General features: G+C 42.5%; 1 protein-coding gene across 2 annotated transcripts in view; it reads right to left on the bottom strand.

Annotated features, from left to right (window-relative positions):
* Window positions 1-27,629, bottom strand: part of NALCN (sodium leak channel, non-selective) — a 375,525-nt gene that overhangs the window by 112,177 nt on the left and 235,719 nt on the right. For both annotated transcript variants that reach the window (XM_051849987.2, XM_051849988.2), the window contains 2 exons: window positions 23,632-23,769; window positions 4,940-5,014 (listed from right to left, as the gene is read on the bottom strand). In XM_051849987.2, the coding sequence (XP_051705947.1) occupies window positions 4,940-5,014; window positions 23,632-23,769 (213 nt within the window). The remainder of the gene's footprint in view (window positions 1-4,939; window positions 5,015-23,631; window positions 23,770-27,629) is intronic.

Here is a 27,629-nt window from a genome sequence, read left to right as displayed (position 1 = left end):
TCCTTGGAATTTACCCAAGGGAAATTAAATTCGCAAATAAAAGAGCTATTTGTACCTTCAGATTTATTGTAGCTCAATTCACAAAGCTAAGACATGGAATCAACCTAAATGCCCATCAACTGAACTGGATAAAGACATTATGGGCTGTGCACAATATGGAATACTACACAGCAGTAAAAAAAAATGAAATCTGGCTATTTGCAACAACATGGAGGAATCTGGAAAACATCATACTTAGTGAAATAAGCCAGTCCCAAAGGGACAAATACCTTATGTTCTCATTGATCTGTGAGAACTAATAGAGGATCTAAAATGAAATCTGTAGTAGTGAAATTGACACTTCGAAAAGGGGTGATTTGAGTTACCCTTGTCTTGACTATTAAGTAACAGTTTCTTTCTTTTTTTTTTTTTTTTTTTTTTTTTTTTTTGACAGGCAGAGTTAGACAGTGAGAGAGAGAGACAGAGAGAAAGGTCTTCCTTTTGCCGTTGGTTTACCCTCCAATGGCCGCTGCGGCCAGTGTGCTGCAGCCGGCACACCGTGCTGATCCGATGGCAGGAGCCAGGTGCTTCTCCTGGTCTCCCATGGGGTGCAGGGCCCAAGCACTTGGGCCATCCTCCACTGCACTCCCTGGCCACAGCAGAGAGCTGGCCTGGAAGAAGGGCAACCGGGACAGAATCCAGCGCCCCGACTGGGACTAGAACCCGGTGTGCTGGCGCTGCAAGGCGGAGGATTAGCCTAGTGAGCCGTGGCGCTGGCCCGTTTCATTTTCTTTATCTTTTTGTTCTGCATAATCTTTGTTGAAGTCTTTATCCATAGAATTAATCATTTGTGTATAAATTCAATTGAAAATAGATCTCTGTAAAAAATAAGAGTAGGAATAAGAGAGGAAGGAGGAAGTTTATAACTGTAAAGCTGTATAGTTCTGCATACATTCCTATGGACTTACTTCTAAGGGTACAGTTTAGAAAATTGTCATGGGACTCCAAATCCCATTAAGCTTGATGGCAAAAATGCCATCTTAATTGTTAAAGTGATCATATTAAGGGTTAAGGTGAACATATAGATAGGATTAAGTGTTAAAGATATCATATAACAAGGATCAAGTGCCTGGTAATAACAATAGATAGATTTAAAAATGAGATTATGTCCAACATGAGAAGCAGACTCATACAATGACAATCGCTTCCAATAACATTCTGACCTCAGAATCAGCCCTTAAGACTTCCTGTCTGCCTGAAAAGCCTGTGAGAGCATTTCTGGCACGGAAAACCAAGACACTGTGGCAAAAAATATTCTACATGAAGGATCTCTGTGAAAGAGACCCCAGTAGAAAAAGTGGTCCTCAAAGAAGGATGTATTTTTCTCCAAAGGGAGGAGAGAACTTCCACTTTGCTTATGGCCTTGTCTAAACAATGACAGAGTTTGTAGACTCAATAGACTCCCATAGCCTAGGCAGCTCATGTCAAGAGCCTTGGCTGGTCACTGGCATCATACATAAGAGTGTTAATTGTTAAATTAAATAGGAGTCACTGTGCACTAAACTCCCCATGTGGGATCTCTGTCCCCAATGAATTGTATTTAGAGTTAACTGTAAAACTAGTTCTCAGTTTCTTTCTTTTGTGTGTGTGTGCAAATTCTTGTAATCTTTATTTAGCATAGAGTTATTCTTCTGTGTACAAAGTTAATTGAAATTGAATCTTAATGGAGAATTGGACTGGCAATGGGAGAGGGGGAAGGGGTAAGAGTGTGGGTGGGAGGGCTGGTATGATGGGAAGAGTAACCATATTCCTAAAGCCATACTTATGAAATTTGTATTCCTTAAAAAATTAAAAAATAAATTTAAAAAGTGTATGCTAGTATAAACTCATCAAGAAAAAATTATCTTATTCATCTTTGAATCCATAGATTCTAGACAGTAGATGGCATGTAATAAAATAAGGTATATTTGTTAATAAAAAAAAGGTATAAAGTGCCTTGCATGAGGAAGTATTCAACAGTACTACTGGTAGCCATAATACCCTATACACTCGTTGACAGAAATGAGTATAAGGCAAATAAAGGTTTGATCTGAATGAAGAACGAATTTGGAATACTTACAGCTTCCTAGAGCTTGAAAGTTTAGAAAAACTAAATTCTTTTTCCCCCTTATATTTCCTCTATTCTATTCTCTATCTGGGAACAATAAAAATAGAGGATATGTATTTAAATCTTAAAGGTTGGATTGGTATATGGAAAGCAAATAAACAATTAATTCAGGTATCATTTTTAATGGAAGTTTAAAAGAAAAAAATTTTACACAGAAGCATTGTAAAATTTCATGTACCCACATTATTATACACATGTATGTATAAAATTGCATGCAAATGTGTATGTGTTGGTGTGTGCATGTTCTGAGAATTAGGTAAATGAACCCTACCTCTAGGCAAAGTTCACTGGAGTTAAGGAAACCAGGTACATTAGTTACTAATAACTAGAGAAAATAAAAACATTCTTATATTAAAATAAAATAACATAAACTAGGAATATTTTAACTTTGTATAACAATACGTGTTCCAACAAATTTCAAGTGTGAAATTGATAGATGAATTTAACAGGTAGGCAGTTTCAGTCCAATCATGAATAAAGAACAATGTGAAAAGTACTAATGAAAATGAAATTGCTGCTGTATGTGTGATTGGAGTTGTCAGTGCTGAAGTCTTTCTAAATATTCAAAGACACTCAAAACTGCAGGTTAGTACAATTGGATAATCCAGAATTTCTAAAAACAAAGCATCACTAATATCTAACAAGTGATTAAATGAAAACCATTTATAGTTAATGATATACTCAACGCACCATGTACTTTATTAACACTTTATAGTCCAGAAAATAAGTTAGATTCCAAGTCAAGCCCTAAGCTTTTTACTTGATAAAAATTAAATGAAACCTAAAGTGATCCTTAGATAGATCCTTAGATAAATGAAAAAATTTTTTTATAAAGTTATATGTATATATTTTTATATAAAAATAAATTAAAATATTGAAAAAACACTGGAAAATATTTTCACGTTTGACTTCATGAATTTGAAAAAAATTGCTACATATAAATTTATTTTTCTGATTTTTAAAAAAAACTATTTTACAAATATGGGTTGGAATTGCATAGCGTTTTACTTGGCAAAAGGTATTCTAAAACCATAATGAACCTGACAGTAACACACAGAAACAATAGAATATTTTCATTTTATGTGTAGAGTATATATTTTAATGTACTCTATCAGATGACATTCAAATTCAATGCATAATGAATATGGTACAAAGGAAAATCCACATGTATAAAGATTTGTCAAGTATGATTTAATATGGATACACACCAAAAGATTTGTATTGGTGATGTCTAATTTTACTATTGATGAGTTTCAATGCTGAACCCACATATCACATGTTTTTTCCTACAATGAATTTATGCCATCAAAGCACTCCTAACTCTGGTTTGAAGAATCCATTTTTTTCCAACACAAAGTGAAAAGATCTGGAAGAAGCCATCTCCACCCACCAGATACCTCTTTGTCTGTGTAGCTGCAAGACATTAAAGAACTCAAAATCTTAGTTTCTCATCATTAGAACCTTTATATTAAATACTTTTTTTCCTTATTAGTATCCTTGGTTAAATGCATAGGCTTTGGAGAAAATAATAATAAAATGAAATGTCTAAAGTGACCATTAGATATCTAAAAACAAATATAAAAAAATTCAATAGGTTCTATTTTTTATTAAAATATAGACAGCTATTGAAAATTCTGAACATTTAGGGCCTTCATATAGATTCCAGACAGAATTCTTGTAGAGCCTCATTTCTATCTGCTAACATCCCAACTACCCTTGCAATGTCTAAGGAGTGTTCCCTTCCACACCAACTCTACTTATCATAGAGACCAGAATCTTTGAAAGAGCCAAAGATTTGAGCAACCAGGGCATGGTAAGTCTGCCTGTGTTTTTTCTTTCATTAAAAACATAACCTTCACCCATGTCCATTTCCATTCTGGGGGGAGAGTCATTGCTGCCCTGGGAGCCATTCTGTCTTCATACTTCACTAGGCACACATCTGATCATTTATTTTATCTAATGGCTTGCAATCACAACGGACATCCAGACTAAATTCTCTTTCAGTACCTAGAGGTCAGGTAAGTTAATGTTGAATGTGTTTATATCAAGGATCAAGAGTATGAAGCCAGCGCCCTGCTCACTAGGCTAATCCTCCGCCTGTGACGCCGGCACCCTGGGTTCTAGTCCCAGTCGAGGTGCCGGATTCTGTCCTGGTTGCTCCTCTTCCAGTCCAGCTCTCTGCTGTGGCCCGGGAAGGCAGTGGAGGATGGCCCAAGTGCTTGGGCCCTGCACCTGCATGGGAGACCAGGAGGAAGCACCTGGCTCCTGGCCTTGGATCAGCGCAGCACGCCAGCCGCAACACACTGGCTGTAGCAGCCACTTGGGGGGTGAACCAACGGCAAAGGAAGACCTTTCTCTCTGTCTCTCTCTCTCACTGTCTAACTCTGCCTGTCAAAAAACAAAAACAGAAAAACAAAACAAAACAAAACAAAACAAAACAAAATATTATAACACACAATTAGGCAAAACGGCAATCTGGCCCTAAGCATTTAATTGCCAACAACATTCATTTAATGGCAAAAAAATGATCTCCAAATCCAATATACTGTTATTCTGATCTCATTTGTATTCAGTAACATAAAACTATCTCTAGGATTATTCATAGAGCAATAGAACATTTCTCTTGTTTATATTAGATAATAGCTAAAAGAATACCATTCTGACAACTCATTTTGTCTTAATTTATTAAGTTCTATTATTTTTATTTTGAAGCTCAAACTCAGCATTTCCTATAAGCACATTTTGCTCTTATTTTTTAAAATGCAGGTTTAAAAAATCCCCAATGTTACTTACTTGTTTTAGCTTCTTTAGATCTTCATCAAGTTCTAAGTTGTCCAAAATTACAGCAACAAACAAACTCAGGAGGATCTACAACAAAATGGTTACACAACAATGAGAAAACCCACATGCCATAAGTAGTAAAACATTATTAGTTATGTGAAACAGAGTATCTACTCAACATATATTAGAGAGAGAATTCATTCTATGAAAAATAAACATTCAGTGATGAATCAATGCCTAGATAGTTAAGGCATTTACCAGAGCACATAAAAGGAAAAGGATATATTAACCGAAATGAGCAATATAAAACTATAATTTGCTTTCTGAAGACAATATAAAAGGAAACTAAAAGTTGTTTTAACTCAACAATCTCACTTCTGAGACCACGTTGTAAGGAGGTCATGTGAAGTATTGATGAAAACTTTAATATATGGCTGGCGCCGCAGCTCAATGGGCTAGTCCTCCGCCTGCGGTGCCGGCACACTGGGTTCTAGTCCCAGTCGGGGCGCCGGATTCTGTCCGGGATGCCCCTCTTCCAGGCCAGCTCTCTGCTGTGGCCAGGGAGTGCAGTAGAGGATGGCCCAAGTCCTTGGGCCCTGCACCCCATGGGAGACCAGGAGAAGCACCTGGCTCCTGCCTTCGGATCAGCGCGGTGCGCCGGCCGCAGCACGCCAGCTGCAGCAGCCACTGGAGGGTGAACCAACGGTAAAGGAAGACCTTTCTCCCTGTCTCTCTCTCACTGTCCACTCTGCCTGTCAAAAAAAAAAAAGTTTAATATACAAAGGTGCTTGGTAGAGGGTTATTTGTTACAGTGAATTACTGGAAACAATACCCAACCTGTATAAGCCAGGAATACAGTTACAGAGCAATGTGACAAGATTCCTGCAACCACTAAGAACTCCCATTGTGGGGGCTGGTGGTGTGTTGCATCTGGTTAAGCTGCTCTGCTTCCTATGCAGCTTCCTGTCAATGGACCCGGGAGGCAGAAGATGATGGCCCACACACTTGGGCCCCTTCCACCCAGGGAGGAGGCCCTGATGGCATTCCAGGCTTCCAGCTCCAGCCTGCTCCAGCCATGACTGTTGCAGCCACTTGGAGAATAAACCAGTGGATGGAAGATCTCCCTCTCCCTGTCATTCTGCCTTAAACTACATATTAAAGAAAAGAAAACTTGTGGTAGCAAGCCTCTAAGAGGGTCGCCAGCATTTCTCTTGGTCTCTGGTGATCCCAGTCCTGCGTAGGCCCCTTCCACACTGAATATTGCTGGCCTGTGTAACTAGGAGGTTACAGAAATGATTGCATGTGGCTTAAGAGGCAACACAAGACACTGTAGCTTTCACTGTACTCTCTCTCGGGTCACCTGCTCTGGCAGAAGTCAGGTGCCATGTTGTGAGGAGACTCAAGCAGCCCTGCAGAGAAGCCCATGTGACAATGGAATGAGGCCACCTGCCATAGCCTGCAAGTGGCCTACCTTGGAATCGGATGCTTCAGCTGCACTATACCTTTCTTAAGTGACTGCAGCCCAGGCCACTGTATTTTTTATTTTTTAAAGATTTATGAATTAATTTGAAAAGTAGGATTAGAGAGAGAGGGAGAGATTTATCCACTGGTTCACTCTCCACATTGCTGCAGTGGCCAAGTCCGGATGAGACTGACGCCAGGAGCCAGGTCTCTCACATGGGGAGCAGGGGCCCAATCACTTGGCCCATCTGCCACTGCTGTCCCAGTAGCTGGACCGGAAGTGGAGCAGCCAGGTCACAAATCGGTGCTGATATGGCATGCTGGCATCACAGGTGGCAGCGTTACCTGTGACACCACAACACTGGCTCCTCAAGGCCCCATCTTGACTGTAGCCTCATAAGACACTGAACTAGAAATACCAGCCACGTCTGTCTCAGATTTTCGACTCACAGGAATTAAGTTGGATAATTATTTACTCGCTGGTAAGCTTCATACATGCACGCAATTTGTTGCAAAGCAACAGATGACTATCCACTCATGAGTTTTACAGTACTGAAAAATGCTTCGTTATACTATCAAATAAGACATTACACTATCAAATAAGAGTCTATATAGCTCAATTATGTATAAAAAGGAATGGAGAAAATGCTAGAAGCCTGTATTTTGGAAGTGTTAATGGTTATTTTTCTGTCGCAGAATAATGCCTTCCTCCTGCCTCCTCCCTGCCACCTCCCACATTTTAGTATTTCATGACATTTCCTAAATTAAGGAGAAAAAAAAAGATATGCTTTTGTTTTAGAACAGGTAAATTGAGAGAAGCAACAAGAAAACAGTAAAAATTAATTTCCAGTCCTTCTTCTCCCTGAACTCTTAAATTCATTTGATTGTCCTTTTCATTCTTAATGTATATTCTGTCTTTCAATTTCCCTCTTAACCACTTATTTGCAGTTGTTAGTATTAGATGGTGAAGTATGAAGGTGAGAAAGTTGAGGCAGGTTAGCTCTGACTCTCAAGTACTAGAAAAATAATTACTATGCAGAAGTTAATGTCTGCTCCTCTCCAATTTTCATGAGACCAGGACAAGGGGGAAAAAAGGCTCTAAATATTATTAAAATAGTAACAGGAAATGCTTGGCTTGGGAACACTCTTCTTTTTAATAGTCACATCCTTTGGCATCTGCCCAGAACTTAAAGAGGACACAGAGTAGTCTAGACCAGAGACTTCTCTGGACCACACCATTTTTGCTACACCTCTGGCATCTGGCTTACTCTAATGCAGACATTGTTCTAAACTGGACACCTCACAGTTCAAGTTTGGCCTCTTTCCCATGAACTTGATGTTACAAAGTAACAGTGGATGAGGAGTCAGACAGGCTAATAGGCAGATTGGTCAGTTCCCCGTAGGAATGAGAAAAGGTGCAGAGTCCCTTTAAGAGTGGATAAAGTGCCCCCTTCTTAGCTTTATCATGAGAATAGGCTAGACAGGATTGCTAATAACAGTCCTCTGATAGGTACTCTCTGACTCGGGATGGGGTGTTAACTGTTATTCTCCTCCTGCCTGGTTGGTTAAACCTAGCTATCCACTTTTGTGTGTAAAAGAGCCAGTACCCACAAGCTTCCTGGGCAACTCCTTCCTGGAAGCCGCCCTCCTGACTGCTGCGGCAGGTTTCTCACTTCAATAAATCTCACATTGCTCACTGTCCCTGTCCATGTGGAAATGCTGATGTGAGACAGGAACCGAGATTGCCTTCATCACTCCATAACACTTCCTCAACCCAAGTCTCGATTTGTCCACCTGAGACTCTGGACATCAGGGGTTTTCCTACACCTCTGGTCCCGTTCATCGGCCCTTGAGCAGATCCTGCTTTGTGTTCTAATTTAATCAGGTTTCCTCTTTCTCTCCTGGAAAAGTGCAAACACACATTTAATCAAACAAACAAAAAAAGTCCTTGATATAAAAACAAGAAGAGACCATTTCCCTTCTTTTTCAGAGTACTTTCTTTAGAAAATGTGTAATTATAAATTCTTTTTCCTTCCGAGATGTATTAGATGTATTTAAATCTTTTTAAAAAGCCAACTAAGCCTTTCAGCAGTTTCTCAAGTCAGAAATGTTTTCCTTCAGGGCCTGGGGGCTTGGTCTTTGAAATGCAAAAACTTTCTCCCCTTCTGGGTGGGAAGGTGAGAGCTCAACCTACACACAGGTAGAACTGAAGTAGGCAGGCATATAGGTTAAAATTGATCAGGTTTGTGAGCTGGGAGACCACGCCTTCACCAGGCCCCTGTGTGACCTCACACCCTACCTGATACCTTTGTCACGCCCCTGTGTGACTTCATGCCCCTACCTGGCCACATCCAAGTGCCCACCAGCCAATCAGGTTACTTAACCACTCCCCTTTGGAAGTGGGTTGAAAGCCTGGGACATGGTGTGTCCAGCCCCTCCTCTTCTGTTTCCTGGCCTCTTGCCAGGAGGGGGCTTGCTGTAGCCCTGCGCTCCCAGAGTGCCTGGCCTTCAGGCCACCCACCGTAGGCTTCCTGCCCTAGATTCTATTCCACGTGGCTGGTTCCTGCTGCTTGGTATGAACCCAGATTTACCTCTGTCTCTTAGATTGTGGGGACCCATGAGCCGGCCATGGGCCCACATGCTAAGGCTTAGCTTGCTGACCGTTTGCAATAGTTACTGCTGTGTGGATGTTTATGGTTTCTGTTGAGCTGCGATATTGGGACCGTTTCATAACCCCAGGCTAGAGTCAAAATAACCATGGCCTTGGGGCTTCCTGTACTTCTTTTCCCACTGACCAAGGCTGAGAAAACACCAGGTGGAAGCTGGTTGTTAGCACCCAAGTCGCCTGCTACGTGACCAGGAGCTTGATTGGATGAAGACACGTGATCACCTTTATGGTTGGACAAGGAGTGCATGGACTGTGCGTGATCAGGCACCCAATTGGAGCACCGCCACATGGACTGTAGCATGGACTAAGCTTGCATTACATGCTTCTGCAATGTTATACTATATAAGCTGTTTGTGATATGGTACGGGAGCTTCCCCTTTCTTTCGGAGCTCCCCTTGCTCAAGGGTTTCTTTTTCTATCCTGTTTAAATAAAAGTCTACTGAAGACCCATCAGCTGGGAGCAGTGTCGTTCCTTTGCAGGCAAGGGAGCGACATTAGATAAAGTTCTCACTCTCCTATGATTTCTCTCACTGAGTAAAAGCTTAAAATGTGCCATGCTGCCTCGTTTATTGATGCCGGTATTTAGATTTCTTCTCTAAATATTAGGCAAGAACCCTCTCGGGCTTATTAATATTGGGGATTTATTAATAAATGGTGATAGCATATGGCACCCCAAATTCCAGTAACATATGTGGCATTCCAGATGGCACTTCTGGGGAACTTTAAGGGGCTTATTTCCTATAGATTTTAGGGGTTCATTTCCAATCTCAGAACTACCCACCTGTCTTGGAGGTTTGAGTTTTATTTTCCTTTGGATAAAGACAATCGGCTGCCACAGATGACCATGGCAATTACCTGGTGAATTTAGGATGAACTGTATTTAACAAAAGGTGCTGTCACGTCTGCTCACTTGAGAACAGGTATGGGATGCGTCATTCTAACAGGGCAGGACTTCTTTCTTTGTAGTCTGTTTAGAAAGTCTCATGCAATGTACATTGCAGTCTGGTTAGTGCTTATTTAACCATAAAATTGTTTTCTTTCTCTTCTATCTTTATGGGTTGGCAGGAGGTTTCATTTTTAATTATTTCTCTAACACTAGTCAGCTGGCAGGCTACATAAGGACAGTGAGGTTATGATATTTGATTAATTTTGAAATCAGACATGACCCCCTAAAATCTATACTGAAATGTGGTCCTTTAAAGTTTCCCAGAAGTGGCATCTGGGGTGCCACATGTGCTACCAGAATTTGGGGTACCACACGATTTCACCATGAGCTTATTAATAAATCTCCAATATTAATAAGCCCGAGAGGGTTCTTGCCTAATATTTAGAGAAGAATTCTAAATAATGGCACAGATAAACGAGGCAGCATGGCACATTTTAAGCTTTTATTTAGTGAGAACGATGCATAGAAGGGTGAGAGCTTTATTTGAGAGAGAGGTAAACAGGGGTTCATACAGAGCACCAGGAACCAGCCACATGGTGGAGCATCCAGGCCTGGAAGCCTAGGGCGCATGGCCCAAAGGCCATGTGCCCTGGAGGCACTGGGCTACAGCAAGCCCCCTCCTGGCAAGAGGCCAGGAAACAGAAGAGGAGGGGCTGGACACACCATGTCCCAGGCTTTCAACCCACTTCCAAAGGGGAGTGGTTAATTAACCTGATTGGCTGGTGGGCACTCAGATGTGGCCAGATAGGGGGATGAGGTCACACAGGGGCGTGGCAAAGGCGTGGTCTCCCAGCTCACAAACCTAATCAATTTTGACCTGTATGCCTGCCTACTTGAATTTGACAAATGGTTGGACTCCATTGATGTACCAGGAACTGCATGGTTAGGACTCCAAATATAACTGGGCACTCACCTCTAGGAAGCTGAGAGTTGAGTTCACCAGACATAGCTGAGTAGGGTTGTAGGAAAGAGCATTGTGCTTAGACAAAGAGCCCTGGGTTAGCAAACAGACTCTGCCAGTTGTGAGCTATGTGGCAACTACTAGTGCATTTCAGTGCCCTTTACAGACTGTTTGTGATGGAACAAAGACATAAGCCTCATCCATTCTTGCTCACTGCCCAAAAGATCGATAAACATTGGAATGCATTCCTTGCCCTTGAATCTCAACTGGGTCTCACACCCTATTGCCTTCATACCCCCCCGCCCCCGCATTCTTTTCCAGGCTCCCCAGACCCCAGCCAGTTTCAGCAATTCACCTCTACCTTCCATTAGATTAGGTTTGTGAGCTGGGAGACCACGCCCCATCACTTGGCCCCCTAAAATACAAAAAGGCCCAAGGCCTTCTGCAATGTTTTCCATCAATGTGCATGGTGGCAATTGGTCACCCACCTCTGCGAATTTGTTTTCTCTGAATAAATTCAGTCTGGCTGTAAATTCGTACACTGCCTCTTCTCTATTCTGCACCTCTTTTCCTAACATTTATGGTGCCCTATGGGAGGAGGGGAGCAAGGAATCAGCATCTTGTCCAAACCAGCCGCATTCTCTGGGTAAGAGTTTTGATCACCCACCCTTCCTCTGAACTCTTTTCTAAACTCCTTCCTTTTTTTTTTTTTTTTTTTTTTTTTTTTTTTTTACAGGCAGAGTGGACAGTGAGAGAGAGAGACAGAGAGAAAGGTCTTCCTTTGCCGTTGGTTCACCCTCCAATGGCTGCCGTGGCTGGCATGCTGTGGCCGGCGCACCGCACTGATCCGATGGCAGGAGCCAGGTACTTATCCTGGTCTCCCATGGGGTGCAGGGCCCAAGCACTTGGGCCATCCTCCACTGCACTCCCTGGCCACAGCAGAGAGCTGGCCTGGAAGAGGGGCAACTGGGACAGAATCCGGCGCTCCGACCGGGACTAGAACCCGGTGTGCCGGCACCACAAGGCGGAGGATTAGCCTAGTGAGCCATGGCGCCGGCCACTCTTTCCACTTTTTACTGCCTCTTCTTCCCACCCCTCACCCCTCACCTTCTCTTTCCTACAATCACCTTTGTCCCTACTGACCCAAGTGGCCCTGAGAGATGCCCCTCACTCCTGCTTGCACTTCTCATTTCCCGAGGAATAAACAGCCAGAGCCCTTTGCCAGATCTCACTGCTGCACACAACATCGGATCTCATTCTCGACTCATTGGACTGGTAAGAGAGGCCTCTGTCACCTCCAGCACGCTGGGGCAATGCCTGTGACTGGTTCATCCCCCCCGGTAGGTCCTGGGGTGTTGGGTCGGTTTCCCTCACTTAGAACCAGGATGCTGGTCTAAGTTCGGGATTTCTTGCTCTCTCTCCTTAGGAGGACTCAGAACTTCGGTTCTCGGTTGGGATAACCCTTTCCTGGGCGATGCCTGTGTAAGGACCCCTTCCCTCAGGCTGTATTTTGCCTAATTCATGGGTTCCAACATTTCTCACATTTCACCTAACTCCCCTTTGGCCTGCCTCTTAAAAAGCTTGCACAAGCTAGGCCTAAAGGGAGAGATAAAACGGGAGTGACTCATTAACCTCTGCACTAAAATTTGGCCTCAATATAAATTAAACAGTGGCTCAAAAAGGCCAGAAGTTGGCATTTTTAATTTCCAAATTCTCCGCGACATTTTACAGAGAAAGGGGAAGCGGTCAGAACTCTCTTATGTCCAAGCTTTCTTCCTCCTTGGGGTCAATTTTCCTCACTCCAAGTTCTCAGAGGAAGAAGGCTTGGCTCCCTCCCTTAAGCCTTCTACCTCCTCACCCCTCCCTTCTCTCCCCCCAGCTGAGAAGCCGGCACCCCAGGTACCTGCCCCTTTGCTCACTCCACCGTTACCTCCGTCTTGCCCCCACCCCGCCCCCCGCCCCCGGCAGCCAGGGCAGGTGCTGCCATTCCGCCCTCTTCTATGCTGGATTCCCTTTACCCAGCTCTCCCAGAGAAGAAAACACTCATTGTACGTCTTCCACCCCATCGCCATTCCCTCCCTCGTCTCATCCGCTCTTGACCCTGACCCTACTGGTGATCCCCACCCGAACCCCCATCCCAAGGAATTCTGGAGCCTCAATTTCTGGACTCCTCTCTGACCCACCTAACCCTCCACTGGATCCCACCCTGCCTCCTCCTGCCACCCTACCCCTCCCACCTCACCTCCTCCCCTAACCCTACCTCCTCCTCTCACTCGGTCCTGAACCATGCAACCCTTGAAGGCGGTGGCTGGAGTGGAAGGTCCGGTTAGGGTCTCTGTGCCCTTCTGACTGAGCAACATGTAGATGAGATGCACCGCCAGGCCCCAGACAGACCCCCAGAGGCAGCTCGAGCTGTCCCCAGAGCCAACCCTAACCCGGATTGGACTTACCAACCTGGGACCCCGGGCTACAGGCCCGAGACCACATGATCTCATGCCTGCTAGCGGCTAAGGATGAGAACAGCCGTAAACAGGTTAATTATGAGAAGATCTGAGAGGTTACCAAAGAACCCAACGAAAATCCTGCTCTATTTATGTCCCGCCTTACAGAGGCAGTGATAATAACACCGATCCCAATTCCCCAGAGGGACGGCTGTATTTAAATTCCGGCGTTTATGTCCCAGTCAGCTCCAGATATCCGTCACACTCCAAAAATTACAAGATGGTCCCCAGACCCCGCAGAGGGATCTCACAGATGTGGCTTTTTGAGTTTTTAGAGATGAGCAATGAAGAACACAGAAGGAAACAGAAATCTTAAGTTTCAGATGCTTGCCTCTGTAATCCACAAAGACCCCAATCACAAGCCAAGTCCCACCCCCCAGGGGCCCTGTTAGCAATGCAGCGATGCTGGGCACTGGGCCAAGGCCTGCTCATCTCTAGTCTCTGACTCCATCTTTACAAAATCTCTTAGCAGGACACTTGTCACGGAATTTTAGGGTCCACCCTAATGATCCAGGATAAGCCCATCACATGCTCCTTCATTGAATGACATCTGCAAAGGCCCCTTTGCCAATTAAAGTCACAGTCACACATCACAGGGGTTAAGACACAGACATACACTTTTGGGGCTCCCACTCAACTCATTATGTTCTTGGCTTTGGCGTGGGTTGTTGTTCCTACCCTGGACATTCCAGCTCATAGCTCGCAAGGCAGTTTGGGAGTTCTGCCAGTCCGTTAGAAAGTGAGGGAGATATGGACTTTGGGGAACTATCAGGCCCTTTCTCTCCCCAGGGCAGCATGACAATAGGATGGCAGAGACAAGTGATTTAAAACAAACTAGTTAAAAATGCATGCGAAGCTTGAGACAACTCCTAAAGCTCTTTCTGGACATGGAGTTTGGTTGGTTCTTGTCCCATGTCCCCAGCATGCAGGGCACCGTGACAGGTATGGCCTGGAACTCAAAGTGAGGGAGCAGTGACCGTCTCCTGTCTCAGAACTGGCAGGAAACGTCCAGGAGCCACCGGGAGGTCTCTGCCGACTGCAGGAGGTGAGAACTTTGTGGTTCTTTGCTCAGACTCTCAGAAGGTCACAGTGGCCACTGTGCTCTGGAAACAGGAGGGAGGGAGGCTGGCAGCTTGGCCCCCAGCATATTTTATTTACATTGCTAATGTTCCATCATTTTCTTATGAACTCAATGCTGTGTGTGATCGGACTTATGGAGCAGGCCAGCACCAAATGTCCTAGGTGTGGGTGACAAAGACTAAGTCTGAAGCAAAGCCCCCGCTCAGTTTGCCGGATGCTCTTGCTTGCTCTGTTCTTACAGGAAGCTGAAGTAACATTCATCATCCGAGCCTCACCAGTGTCTGCCTCTTACTTTCAGTTGATGCAAACCTACGGTCAGCACCACAGGTGCTGAGCCCAAAGGTTTTCCAGAGCCATTGTGTGGGGTTCACAGGTGTATATAAAGATGTGCTTGATACAACAAGCAATTTTAACAGGGCCTTGCCACACTGAATCACGTTTCCTCATGTACTTGAATCACTTTCACTTTTACAGTGGACCAGCCCTAAATGAAGCAATTTCTGCCTAAGATTTACATAGTATTTCAATTTATAAGATGGCACAATGCAGTGCCGGCATCCCATATGGGCACCGAGTTCTAGTCCCGGCTGCTCCTCTTCCAGTCCAGCTCTCTGCTGTGGCCCAGGAAGGCAGTGGAGGATGGCCCAAGTGCTTGGGCCCTGCACCTGCATGGGAGACCAGGAGGAAGCACCTGGCTCCTGGCTTCAGATTGGTGCAGTGCCGGCCGTAGTGGCCATTTGGGAGCGAACCAACAGAAGAAAGACCTTTCATTCTGTCTCTGTCTTTCTCTATATATATAACTCTACCTGTCAAAAAAAAAAAAAAAGCTGGCACAATGTACTACCTCACTATTTGTATCAGGGGAAATGTTCATGTTCTCCTCTTGCCCTCAGCTCAAGCACGTGTAGACTTTTAGCATGGAGATACGCGCTTTGTGCAACACTTTGCGAAAAGGGATTCACGTATAACAAAGGCCTTCTAAAAGTTCATGGAGCATGCACAGTGCAAGAAAATGATGTGTGGATTTCAAAGATTTTTGCACCAAAATATATTTTTACTTCCATTTTCCAAGAACCTTTTCCTTGTATACCCTGCTTCTTCCTGCCTGGACTACTTACCACTTTCAATAGGTCAGAGCACGTGAGGATGCTGACATGCAACACAGCAACCTTTCTACCAAGCCCTACACAGCTCCACAATGACCCAACCCCTCTACTTTGGGATCAATACCTAGACATCAGCAGTCAGCGATTTCATGAAGAGGTGGGGAATAACAAAGTGTCCCACACACCCAATTCTCTCTTCCTTAGATGACAATGCACAGTTAGTTGCAAGCTACTTCTAACATTGCCAGTGCGTTTGGTGTGGGAAATGCCACGCCATCAGGTCTCTGGTATCCTGAGAAATCTCTCTCTTTGAACGTTGATGGGTGCAATATTGTTGATGTGAGGCTCACCTTCCCGTTGGCTGGCACTTTCCCAGTTCCCTGAGGCTCCTGCCTGGTGCTGGGTGGTGTATGGTTCCCATGGCTCCTATAGGAGGCTTCTCTTCTACCACCTGCCCTTTTCATCCTCCCACTTTGCCCCCTGTCTTGAGAAAGCCTGGACTCAGCCAAGCTAAGGGCTCACTAGGTATCTGCTGTGTTTTGATTTTATAAGCTCGGCCACCACAGGCATACTCTTCATACTTCCAGAATGAATGTCGGTGGAATTCAATCAAGGACTGAAGGGGTGGTGTTTACAAGTGTAGCGACTTCTTCAACCATCTGCTCCACACACTGGACTGCCTTCTCTCTGCCTAAGACCCGCTTTGGGGTTAGAGCATTTCAGACTGCTCAAAGGGACCGCTTCTGGTTTTGCAAGAGCATGGCCTTGTTATTACTGGATTTTCCTGGATGAGAGTTTCTATCATTGTGACAACATAGTCTATTTTGCATTCTAACTGCATAGACAGTATCTCAACTTCCCATTTTCTTTTCATAACATTTAGTTTCACTATTTTCTTTTCCATATACATAGCTTAGGGATGGCCCTTTAGTTGAAAGCTCACCTTCACTAAAATATCACCTTTAATCTTTTTTGCTACTATGAACTATTTCTATTTTTTAAATTATTCTCAAGTATACAAATGCAGCACAGCAGGAATCTGATCAATCTTACTTTTTCTTTTTTTTAACATTTGTAATCCCACTATCCTAAGCCATCTTGCAGCCTATAGCATCAAACAATTTCATTTTTTATATGGGTCAACAAAAAGTTGAGTGTAATCAGAGCAATGTAACATGGGATCCCTTCAACACAACTGCACTTTTAAATGAATTTTGTAACATATTTAATTTACACTTTGGAATGCCCATTACTGTCAGCAAAATATGACTATTCTCAGCCAGCTCCCGCTCCCAAGGCAAAATCAGGAGATTGCTGTGTTAATTTCAACACTTCAAAGGTAACAAAAAGACTATCCACAATGAACGCTTAATTACATTTTCTCTCTTTTCAGTATTCACATCACAGAGCTTTCCTTTGAAACAATAATGAAAGAAAGAGCATGAAGAAAAAGCATGGAGTCTCTCAGCTGGTTAAATCTTCCATAGTCCTTATCCCCAAATCATTGGCAAAAGTGGGGGGGGCGGAGGAGGGGGAGAAGAACTGAACAAGAGTACTGAAAACTGCAATAAGCCAGGACAGAAACACAGACTACATACCTGGAGAACAGAGAGATTTTAGAGACAATAGATAATGGTTATGAATATGCATTTGCTATACACTCAAGCTTGATTTTCTTTGTGGACTGACAAATTGGTGCCCCTAGGAGTGATGAAATGGCCTGCTGTGTTTTATTCCAGAACAAGCTGCAGCCAAACTTCCTTTTTTCTTTTCTGCTTGGCACCTGCCTGTCCCTGAGAAGACTCAATCAGAGGCTCCCCAGGCAGCGTGGTGCTGCTGGTCAGTGAGGACAGAGGACCAATCACGGCTTGCCTCCTGACCCCGCCGCCCGAATATGGGCTAAAGTGCTTTGTGTTTTTTAAAGAAACATACAATTTAAATAAATCTTCATCCTACAGTAAAATCAAGCCTAAAGTTAGACTTAAAGATTAAAATTTTAAAAACATTTATGCAAATCTACCTGAAAAGGAGAGGGAGGGAGGGAGGGAGGGAGGGAGGGAGGGAGGGAGAGGGAGAGAGAGAGAGACAGAGACAGAGACAGAGACACTAACAGAATATATCTTCTCTCTGTGGCTTCACTCCCCAAATGCCTGCAATACCCATGCCTGGGCCAGGCTTAAGTCAAGAGCCCACAACTTCATCCTGCTCTCCTCCATGGGTGGCAGGGGCCCAAGCACTTGAACCATCATTTGCTGCCTCCCAGGATGCATTGGCAGGAAGTGGGATTGGAAGTGGAGTAGCAGGGACTCAAACCAGGCAAGTGGTGGCTTAACCTGCTGCACCACAATGCCCATCCCTGGATTTGAGATTTTTAATGGTTAACATAGGCTATATCATGTGTATGGAACACTGGCCTGCTACATCAGGCATGTATGTACATGTTGGCCCATAAACCATCTCTAGCAGTTTTACTGCATTTTTAGAATTTCACATCAGGTGAGTCTGGAAAATCAAAATATAATGTCAAAAAACATCATAGACAAATCAGAGTGATAAAACACTGCCTAAGGGGCCGGCGCTTTGGCACAGATGGTAAAGCCGCCACCTGCAGTGCCAGCATCCCATATGGGCACCTGTTGGAGTCCCAGCTGCTTCACTTATGATCCAGCGCTCTGCTATGGCCTGAGAAAGCAGAAGACAGCTGAAGTCATTGGTCCCCTGCACCCTTGTGTTAGATCCAAAAGAAGCTCTGGCTTCAGATAGGTACAGCTTTGGCCATTGTGGCCATCTGGGAAGTAAACAAGCAGATGGAAGACCTCTCTCTACCCTGTACCCTCTACCCTCTACCCTCTACCTCTACCTCTCTGTAACTCTGCCTTTCAAATAAATAGATCTTTAAAAAAAAGCTACTGCCTAAGATAGGATATTTTAAACAACACTAGGGTATTTCAAAAAGTTAATGGTTAGTAGAAAATGGAATTAAGAGATAAGGCATACTTTCCACAAACTTTTGGAATACCTCTTGTATATAGAAGCACAAGGATTATTTTCCAAAATATGAATTCTAGGTATTTGTATCAGTCACTCCAACCAATGGACTTATAAGTGCAAACTACCTTTTAGAAAAGTAGTGTGAATGATGAAGTCACAAAGACAATGGCCAACAAGCACATGAAGAGGCACTTCTGGAACCTGGCCCCTACACGGTGTCTGCAATGCTGGATCTTCTCAGGCCCCAGTCTCTTGTGGTCTCTCTGTCTCCCCTCCTCCCTCCCTCCCTTAAAGTTTCTTTGCACATCAACAACTGGCCGCACTGAGTTCCAGATCACAAGACTTGCAAGGTCACCTCCTCTTTAGATAATGCCTTGATGGTCCATCTTGTCTCCAGGGCTTTTCCAGGAACCCCAGGCTCTGAGCAAAAAGCAGCTACCACCTGCATGGAGCATGCAGGCTGATGGAGATCCACTTTGCCATCAATCAAAATGTTTCCCCAAAGTACACAACATCACTGACCAATCAAAAGGAGACCATGAGCACTGTGGACCAATCAGCGACCTGCATGTGAGCTGAACATGCACCTGTCATGCCCCTAGCACCAGTCTCCTCATTAACTTCTCCAGGAGCTTAAGGATTCAGTGCTAGTTGCCTGCCTCCTGGCTCTGTGCTTGGCAAATAAATGCCCCTAGCGTCTGTGCTTAGCTTGTACCATCCGGTGAGTGGACCCAAGGTTTGGAGATTCTGTAACACTCCTTGGTTAACAGTTGTGGGAATGAACAAATATGAGAAGGCTATTGCTGCCACCACGGACTCAGAAGGCTGCCAACACCTTCAAAATCAAGCAGTATCACGTGTAAGTGGGAATGTAAGAACACAAGGATTCTCAGCCACTACACTGGCAGGATAAAGCAGTACAGTTTCCCTAGAGACAAGCTTTCCTTAAAGTCAATGAATATTTTAGGCATTGGGAACCACAAGGCAACAGCCCAGATACTGTATGAGCAGTTTCTTCCACAACCATCTAAAGTGCATAAATGGGGTGGGGGAGGTTGGTCAGTGGGTACCAAGTTACAGTCAAGGAGCAGCAGCAGCAGCATGTTCTGCATCCACTGCTCTCCTGAAGAGATAACGATACTGTACGTTTACTGTATATTTAATAAAACCTGGAAGATTTCAGATGTTTTCACCACAAAGAAGTGAGAAACACTTGAGGAGATAGATATGCTGACCTTGGTTTGAGCATGATGCAATTTACACCTGTACTGAAGTACCACCTGGTACACCACAAATACCTGCAATTTTTATGCATCAGTTAAAAGGAAAAAAATGTAAGATGTACCAACCATGCATAGATCACAGGCTGCAGTAACACAGGGACAGGTCAGATTTTGTATCTAAGTTTGCAGACACCTGGCACACAGCAATTTGGGTGGCATCCGGGACCAGGAAGTATCCTTTCTGATCCAGAAGCTCAAGACACTCACAAGAGCAGAGACTGGCACTGTGGCACGGTGAGTTAGGTGCTTCTTGTGAATCGGGCATCTCATACTAGAGTGAGGGTTCGAATCCCAGATTCCTGCTAATGTACCTGGGAAGGCAGTGGAAGATAGCTCAAGCACTTCCCACGTGGGAGATGCAGATGGAGTGACTGGCTCCTGGCTTTGGCCCAGTCCTGCCTGTTGCAGCCATCTGGGGAGTGAACCAGCAGATGGAAGAACCCTCTTTCTCTATTGCTCTTTTCATTAAATAAATACATAAAGAAATTCTCACATGAGTGGGCACAATAGCTAAATGTATTGCGGCATCAAGGATTAAAACATTGGAACATAATCTAAATACTCAACAGGAAGGGAAGTAATAAATATGGCATAATCAGTCAGTGTGCTATCATGTGAGTATGTACTACTGACCCAGTTAGCTTCATACGTATTATGATAGTAAGATATAAATAACAATATTTGGTGAACTCTGCAGACTATATGGAGAGTTTGACATCACATATTCTGAAAATTGCTGCTGCTATCGATTTGTAAGGAGGGAAACATATGAATAAATATCACTTGGCTTTGGCATGCAGTTTGGATTTACAAGGAGAGAAGTTATCCATAAGCCAGAAAACGGCCCCAGAAATGGCCAGAAGTGCTCTGGGGCAGTGCTTCCCAGACTGAAAGTACTAATGTTGATAGTCAAAATTTGTGGATGACAACCTTAAATTTAAATGCTATTTATTTTTCATAATACATGTACGTGTGGGAAGTCTCTGCAGAGACTCATTGATTTTTAAGATACACTTTTATGTTTCAACAACTCTGAAGTAGGAATGCACTTGTATTATCTATGTGTAGAGTTTGTATTTTGCCCTTAGTGTTACACAAAACAAGTCTTCTTATCATTGGAGCATGTTAAATCTAGTGAACTATAATGCAAGAACTGGAAGAGGGATTCATACTAAATTTGTCATGGTTGTTGCTTGGGTGAAGGGGTTGAAGGAAGGAAGAGAGAGACAGAATTGGTTCAGCTAAGGGCCAATGTGATGCCCTTGATCTATGATACCTGACTTACATAAATTAAAAATACATAAATCAATGTAACAATATATCGTTATAGCTTTAAACACACACACCATCTTATTTAAACTTAAAGGAGCTCAGTTTTGGTGATAGTTAAGATTATCCTCTTATAACCCTGGCAAAAACATCCTCAAAAACACACCATTAAGACCCAAGTACACGCCAATCTTGGAAACTAGGTGTGTTGGGCACTGCTATGGCTACTTTCAGATATAACAAAACATAGGGGTGAGGGAAGTTATGCAATTCTTCCAAACTCATGATTCTAGTAACAAGTAGAGCTAGAATTGAAGTCTACATTTCTGGACTTAATTCCTATCTTTGCACCATACAAATTGTTCTGATATGTAGACTTTTAAATTCTTATTAACAGATTAAAAACTGAAGGAAATAGCAAATGATTTCAGTTTTTAGTTTTAATTTATTATTATATCTGAGAATCACAATGGAAAGAATTTTGATAGGTAGTTTGTGTAAATACTTAGATTAGCAGGACAAAGAGGTGACAATAGAGCGGGTATGCCAGTTGTGCTCCCTGGATTCTGAAAGCTTCAGGTGGACCCCAGGAGTCCTTGGATGTACTTAGATATTCCATAATCAAAGCCATGCTTTTGGCCTATAAAGCAGGTTTAGACTGTCCAGGAAGATTACCCACCAGGTTTAATACTGTATTTCAGTATATGAATGATCTTAGAATGAATTTCAGTTCAAAAAATGTTATTTTACTTAGAGATTTACTAGGCTAGTTTTTCTTCCAGATTTTATATTTTGTGACTCTGACTTAAGAATCAAATCTACAACTAAGTATGAAAAGCCTGCAACAAAGAGAATAATTACACAGTTTTAATAGGAAAAATTAGATTAATTACTAGAAAACAATTAGAATGATTATTCATTTATATGGATGATTTCAGTCAAATCTACCCTGCATTTAGGCCTTCAATAGTCTCTAAGCTGTTTTAGTGTCAGAGTGACTTGAACACACAGTAGGTTTAATGCACACTAGCTGAATTCAGGAATGAAGGAAGGAAAGGGTAAGTGAATGAATGATTGACACAGTCCTAAAGGTCCTGGCTGAGAGGAGGCACAGATCCCAGGGCTGAGTTTTGTACAAGCAATGGCAGTGCAAACCCGATCGACCCTGGAATCCAGATCTCCATTCCCACTGCCCCAATTTTTTTCTCTTTTGTGAATATTTGAAAAAGTTATGGCGTGGGAAAAATGCCATAACTATTTCTACTGTTTGAACCCACAACTTTCCACCACTTAACAACCTATCCTCATGAGGTTTTTGATGGGCACATCTGAGTTTTGAAAACCACTGTCAACATCAGATGCAACTTCTAAGTTAGCACATCTAGTTTCTCATGCACTCATTTAATTCATAGAAATCCAGAGCTGAGGGGCCTGAAGACATACTATGTCACTTGTTTTATTTTAGTGACTCTTACTGGTTTGACCTGACAGAGACATTTTCATGGACAATTCTAAGCTCCCTTATCTAGGAAAGCAGTAGATAGTTGCAAGATTACAGTTTTTGAGACCAGAGAGATGTGGGAACATTCTGGCTCTCACACTTACACTTGGTGGACATCAGGCAGATAACTACACTCCTGGATTCTCAGTTGTATCATCTGTTATTTGGGAATACTACCTAACTTGGTTGTTCTAAGGATTAGGAATAAAATTGTAGGACAGTTTGTCAGTCAACAAATGGAATTTATTACATATTTAGCTGTTTCTAATTCATGTGTTCCTGAAAAGGGCAATATTTGGGTACTTGTAACTTCTAACATAATATTAGAGTCCATGTGAGTACATCCATTATTTGGAGATGTACATCTGGTATTAGAAAAATCAGAGTTATATCCCTTCTCCACAACTTTCTGGTTTTTAGCAAAAATCTGCTTGTGTGACAGAAGTTCATCTTCCTAGATTTCAGTCTTTTGTTCCCTTGTGCTTTTACAGTAAAGTGGCGATGTTTCGTTTTCTCCCGTGTGCTTCTGCAGTCACACATTGCACAAAAACACTGTGCTGATTTTTAATTAACTCACTGTACCTTGAGGTCTCCAGCTTCTGTCTTCAGTTTAATTACAGTTGTGAAGAGGATATGGCGAAATTGCAGAGAACATCTCTACATGATAAAAAATGATAAAATAGTTCTGCTTTGATCCTTCGATCATCTAAGCATGCATGCTTTGGGATAGTTAAATTGGTATGTGATTGTGGGAATCTCATTTTGTTGTGTCTTTTCCTGCAACACCTGTACCTGGCAGAGGCAAGTTTAACTGAGTAAATCTGAAATCTAGTTAACTTGATTTGTAGAAAGTTGGAATTTAAGAGGTTTTATCCAACCAGACTGTGCTGCATTTGCCCTTGGCTCTCATTTGAAAATTGACACTTGGCCAAATACCTGTTGATGTGTATCTCATTCTGAATTTCAAGATATAATTGAAAAGAAATGCTGAACTCACCAGTGTGGCAAAGAGATGATAGAGAATGAAATAGATGGCAACCACAGGTGCCCACATGTGCCCCACAGCGTTTAGTGTCTGGTCCATTACATCCACCCATCCTTCCTGGGTGAGGATCTGGAACATGGACATAAATGCCTACGGAGGAAGAAAATGGAAAAAAACAGCTTTAGGCTTGCATTCAATTTAAAATTAGTTTATGGTGTTTGAGGACTGACCTCAAAATTACTGTCACATGAGTGATCAGAGATCAGTATTGAGTCAACAGATGGGAAAGAGTGGAGAACAAACATCTTAAAAGTGTTATATCTAAGGGCTGGCACTACGGCCCAGTAGGTTAACACCCTGTCCTGAAGCGCTGGCATCCCATATGGGCGCCGGTTCTAGTCCCAGCTGCTCCTCTTGCAATCCAGCTCTCTGCTATGGCCTGGGAAAGCAGTAGAAGATGGTCCAAGTCCTTGGGCCCCTGCACCCATGTGGGAGACCTGGAAGAAGCTCCTGGCTTCAGTACGGTGCAGCTCCGGCCATTGTGGCCATCTGGGGAGCAAACCAGCGGATGGAAGACCTCTCTCTGTCTCTACCTCTCTCTGTAACTCTTTCAAATAAAATAAAATAAATCTTAAAAAAAAATTAAAGTGTTATATATAACTATTTGGTGTGGAACACTAAAATAATCACCCTGAATTAATATCAGACTTCTGGTAAATACTGCTGAGCAAATTAGAAAAAAAAAAAAAAAACAGAAATACTTAGAATCTTCATTTGCCTTCCAGTTTTTATCCTTCCAACAAGCCTACAGTTAATATTTCTAAGATAACTTTTTATTTTTTGCTAGTGCAACTAAGAGAAATAAATTTCTATAATCAGATACATTTGATTATCTAAAGCATATAAGAGAATAACAGTCTTAATATTTTTGCAGTACATACCTACCAAATTATTTCAGTTATCATATTAAAAACATGTGACTCTTTAAATAAAAAAGAATTATCTCTAAATGATATTGCCATGCACAGCAACTTAGTACAAACACATTTTTTCATGATTTCTAAAAAGTTTTCAAGGCACAGAGTCAAGAGCAGGGAAGAAGCCAAGAACTAAAAAAAGTAGAGCATTCCAACAGAAGTGAAGCTAAAGAGCTCCTGCTCTCTGTAGTCCCCTGTTTACATGTTGTTCTAGTTACATATATGACTATATGTCTGTCCCTGACTCATGTATCCTGTGAATATCCGTGGCCAATAGTTGCTTCTTAGTGATACTCTACCACAATGTCCAGAGTAAGTTGACATTTGGAGCCTAGTGACTCTTTTAAAAGTCTTTCATCTTCAGTGCATTGAAATCATAAATTGAATGAACAGGTATTGAGATTCCAAGAAAATAAAGTCCAGGTTAATAGAAAGGTGGACTGAGCTCAAGATAAAAGCCCTGCGACACTGATAGGATCTTAGAGCCAAATGGGGTCCTGAAGATAAGCTAATCAGGATTCTTTCTTTTTGAAGATAAGAAAATGAGGCTCAAGATAAGTGATTAGCCCAAAGTCACTCCATCAGTTTGTGCCTCCAACAGAAATAGCACCCTGGCACTCTGGCTCTAAAACAAGTACTTTCCAAGTGGTAGCATCCTGTGTTCAGTGAAGTCTTGGATTTTCCACTTCCTAGGCCTAGTCACAAAGCAATCTCTTAGCATCTTGACTTTTTCAAGGACAATTAACTTTTTTAGAAGTACAGCTCCCACTGCTCAGAACATAGTGGTCCCATGAGACTAAGGGAGCAATTTATTATTATGGGAATCTTGAACTAGCAGATATGTTTTGCCACTTAAACTTTGTCCATGTGTGAAGCACTTCACTTCTCCTGGAGTTAATCTTCCATAACCTCACTATCCTTGAGAATGCTTTGTTCATAAAAGGATGAAACACGCTATTTCTGATACTTGACTGCTTTGTCACCAATAGCAGTACAATAATCTCCTTGCCAGGGTGCCTAAAACGAAGGCAACTCACCAGAAACATTCTATAAATGCTTGAGAGAATTTTTTTAACACATCATATAATAGCCTAGGTATGCCAGAATTCATCATGGAGGGAATTACTTGTCCCCTGTTTCTGTTTTCTCTTGAATATTTATCACATCCAAAGGCAAGGAACCCAAGTTCTAAAAGTGATTCACTGGGCCGGCACTGTGGTGCAGCAGGTTAAAGCCTTGACCTGAAGTGCCGGCATCCCATATGGGCAATGACTGAAGTCCCAGCTGCTCCACTTCTGATCCAGCTCCCTGCTGATGTGCCTGGGTAAGCAGCAGAAGACGGCTCAAGTGCTTGGCCCCTAAACCCACATAGGAGACTTGGAACAAGCTCCTGGCTTCAAGGCTGTTATAGTCATTTGGGGACTGAATCATCAGATTCAAATAAATGAATCTTTAAAAAAAATAAAGTGATTCACACACAAGAATATCACATTGCTGTTATTTTGACAAATATGTCACCAGTGCAAAAGCATGGCTTATACATCCTAAAGATTCAACTGTAACAGGTGAAGAGTCAAAATATCCACCACTGTAAACTCAACAGAATGTGATTGGACATGGCTTTCTTTCCCCAAAAGTGACAGAAAAGCAGGTGATTCAGCCCAACATTCTTAGTACTTAGAGACCAAAAACTCAGGTGTACCTTTCAGCTGTCTTGAGTCCAAACCAAATTGATTTGTTTGCATTCACTGTATTACCTTTCATGAATACTCAGCTATTTTGTGTTCATTAAATGCTCAGAACTGAGGAGCTATGGGATGCCAATCTGTTGCTGTGAGATAAGCAGTGTGGACAAGAAAATGTGTTAGCGTCTACTCTTCAGAATCTGAGAAGGAAAAAAAAATCAAATTTCCACACAGTCCAACCACCTGAAAGCTCATATTTTAGATGCTGTGAATTATATTTTAGAGCAAAGCTTTGTATTACGATGGGATTTGTGTGTTTATAGCTGCTTACATGAATAAATCAACAAGAGGCAGTGCCATTAAATACTTTTATTGGAAACTAAAAATTAATTTGTCTCTTGCTTGAAGGGTGCTTAGGTTTTGTTGCAATATTATCCAGAAATTTAAATTCAATTAACATTTGAGATTGTGAATCAAGTACTCTTACTGACTTATACAAGTATTGTGTATTAGATCTGTTTTCCTTGAGGAACCTGCTCAGCTTTATCCAAACAAGCATTATTAAAATCTACTACAAGTTTGATGTGTTGGTATTGAGATCAGTAAAGAAATTTATTATCAGGAAGGACAGGAAAAGATGTACATGGCCAGCTCTAAAAAAAAGAAAAGCATGGTGCATTGAAGAAAAAAAAGCATGGTGCATTGGTGAGTTACCCAGGAGGTACTTGGAAGGACCAGTTTGTTCCTCTTGGGTGTCAAGAACAACTTTGGGAAAATGCTTGGCAATTGACTTTTTGCAATAAAGATGAGCAGGTTTTCAGCACTGGAGTGGGCTGTGGTGAACAAAGGCCCAGCACAGGCTATTTCTTTTCTCTGTACCACCTCTTCATGTAGTATCTTGTTATCCTACCCTGTCGATCTTCTTTTTCCTTATGGTTTCAACCAACTTTTTATAAACTAGGAACACCAATATCTTATCTGTAGTATATGTTTAACATAGTTTTCCCTACCCATTTATGATATGTTTTCAAAATAAAATTTAAATTTCTGTGTGGTAAAATTCTTTTATTTTGCTTAAATAACTTGTTTTACTGCAGGGGGTGGGCAGAGTGGGGCATGGGAGGGAGCACACACAAGCAAGTGTAAGAAAGAGAGCGTGTTCCCATATACTGGTTCACTCCCTAAATGCCCACAACAGCTATCTAGACGGGGCTGGAATCAGCAGACAGCAACTCAATTCATCCTCCCATTGAGGTGGAATCCAATGACTTGAGCTATCACTGTCACCTGCTAGGGTCTGTATTAACAGGAAGCTGTAGTCAGGAGTCAGGGCTGGATAGCCAACCCA

Source organism: Oryctolagus cuniculus, chromosome 9 (genome assembly GCF_964237555.1).
Source record: "Oryctolagus cuniculus chromosome 9, mOryCun1.1, whole genome shotgun sequence".
In the NCBI taxonomy this organism is placed as follows: Eukaryota; Metazoa; Chordata; class Mammalia; order Lagomorpha; family Leporidae; genus Oryctolagus; species Oryctolagus cuniculus.
This window is presented reverse-complemented; position numbering and strand designations above follow the sequence as displayed.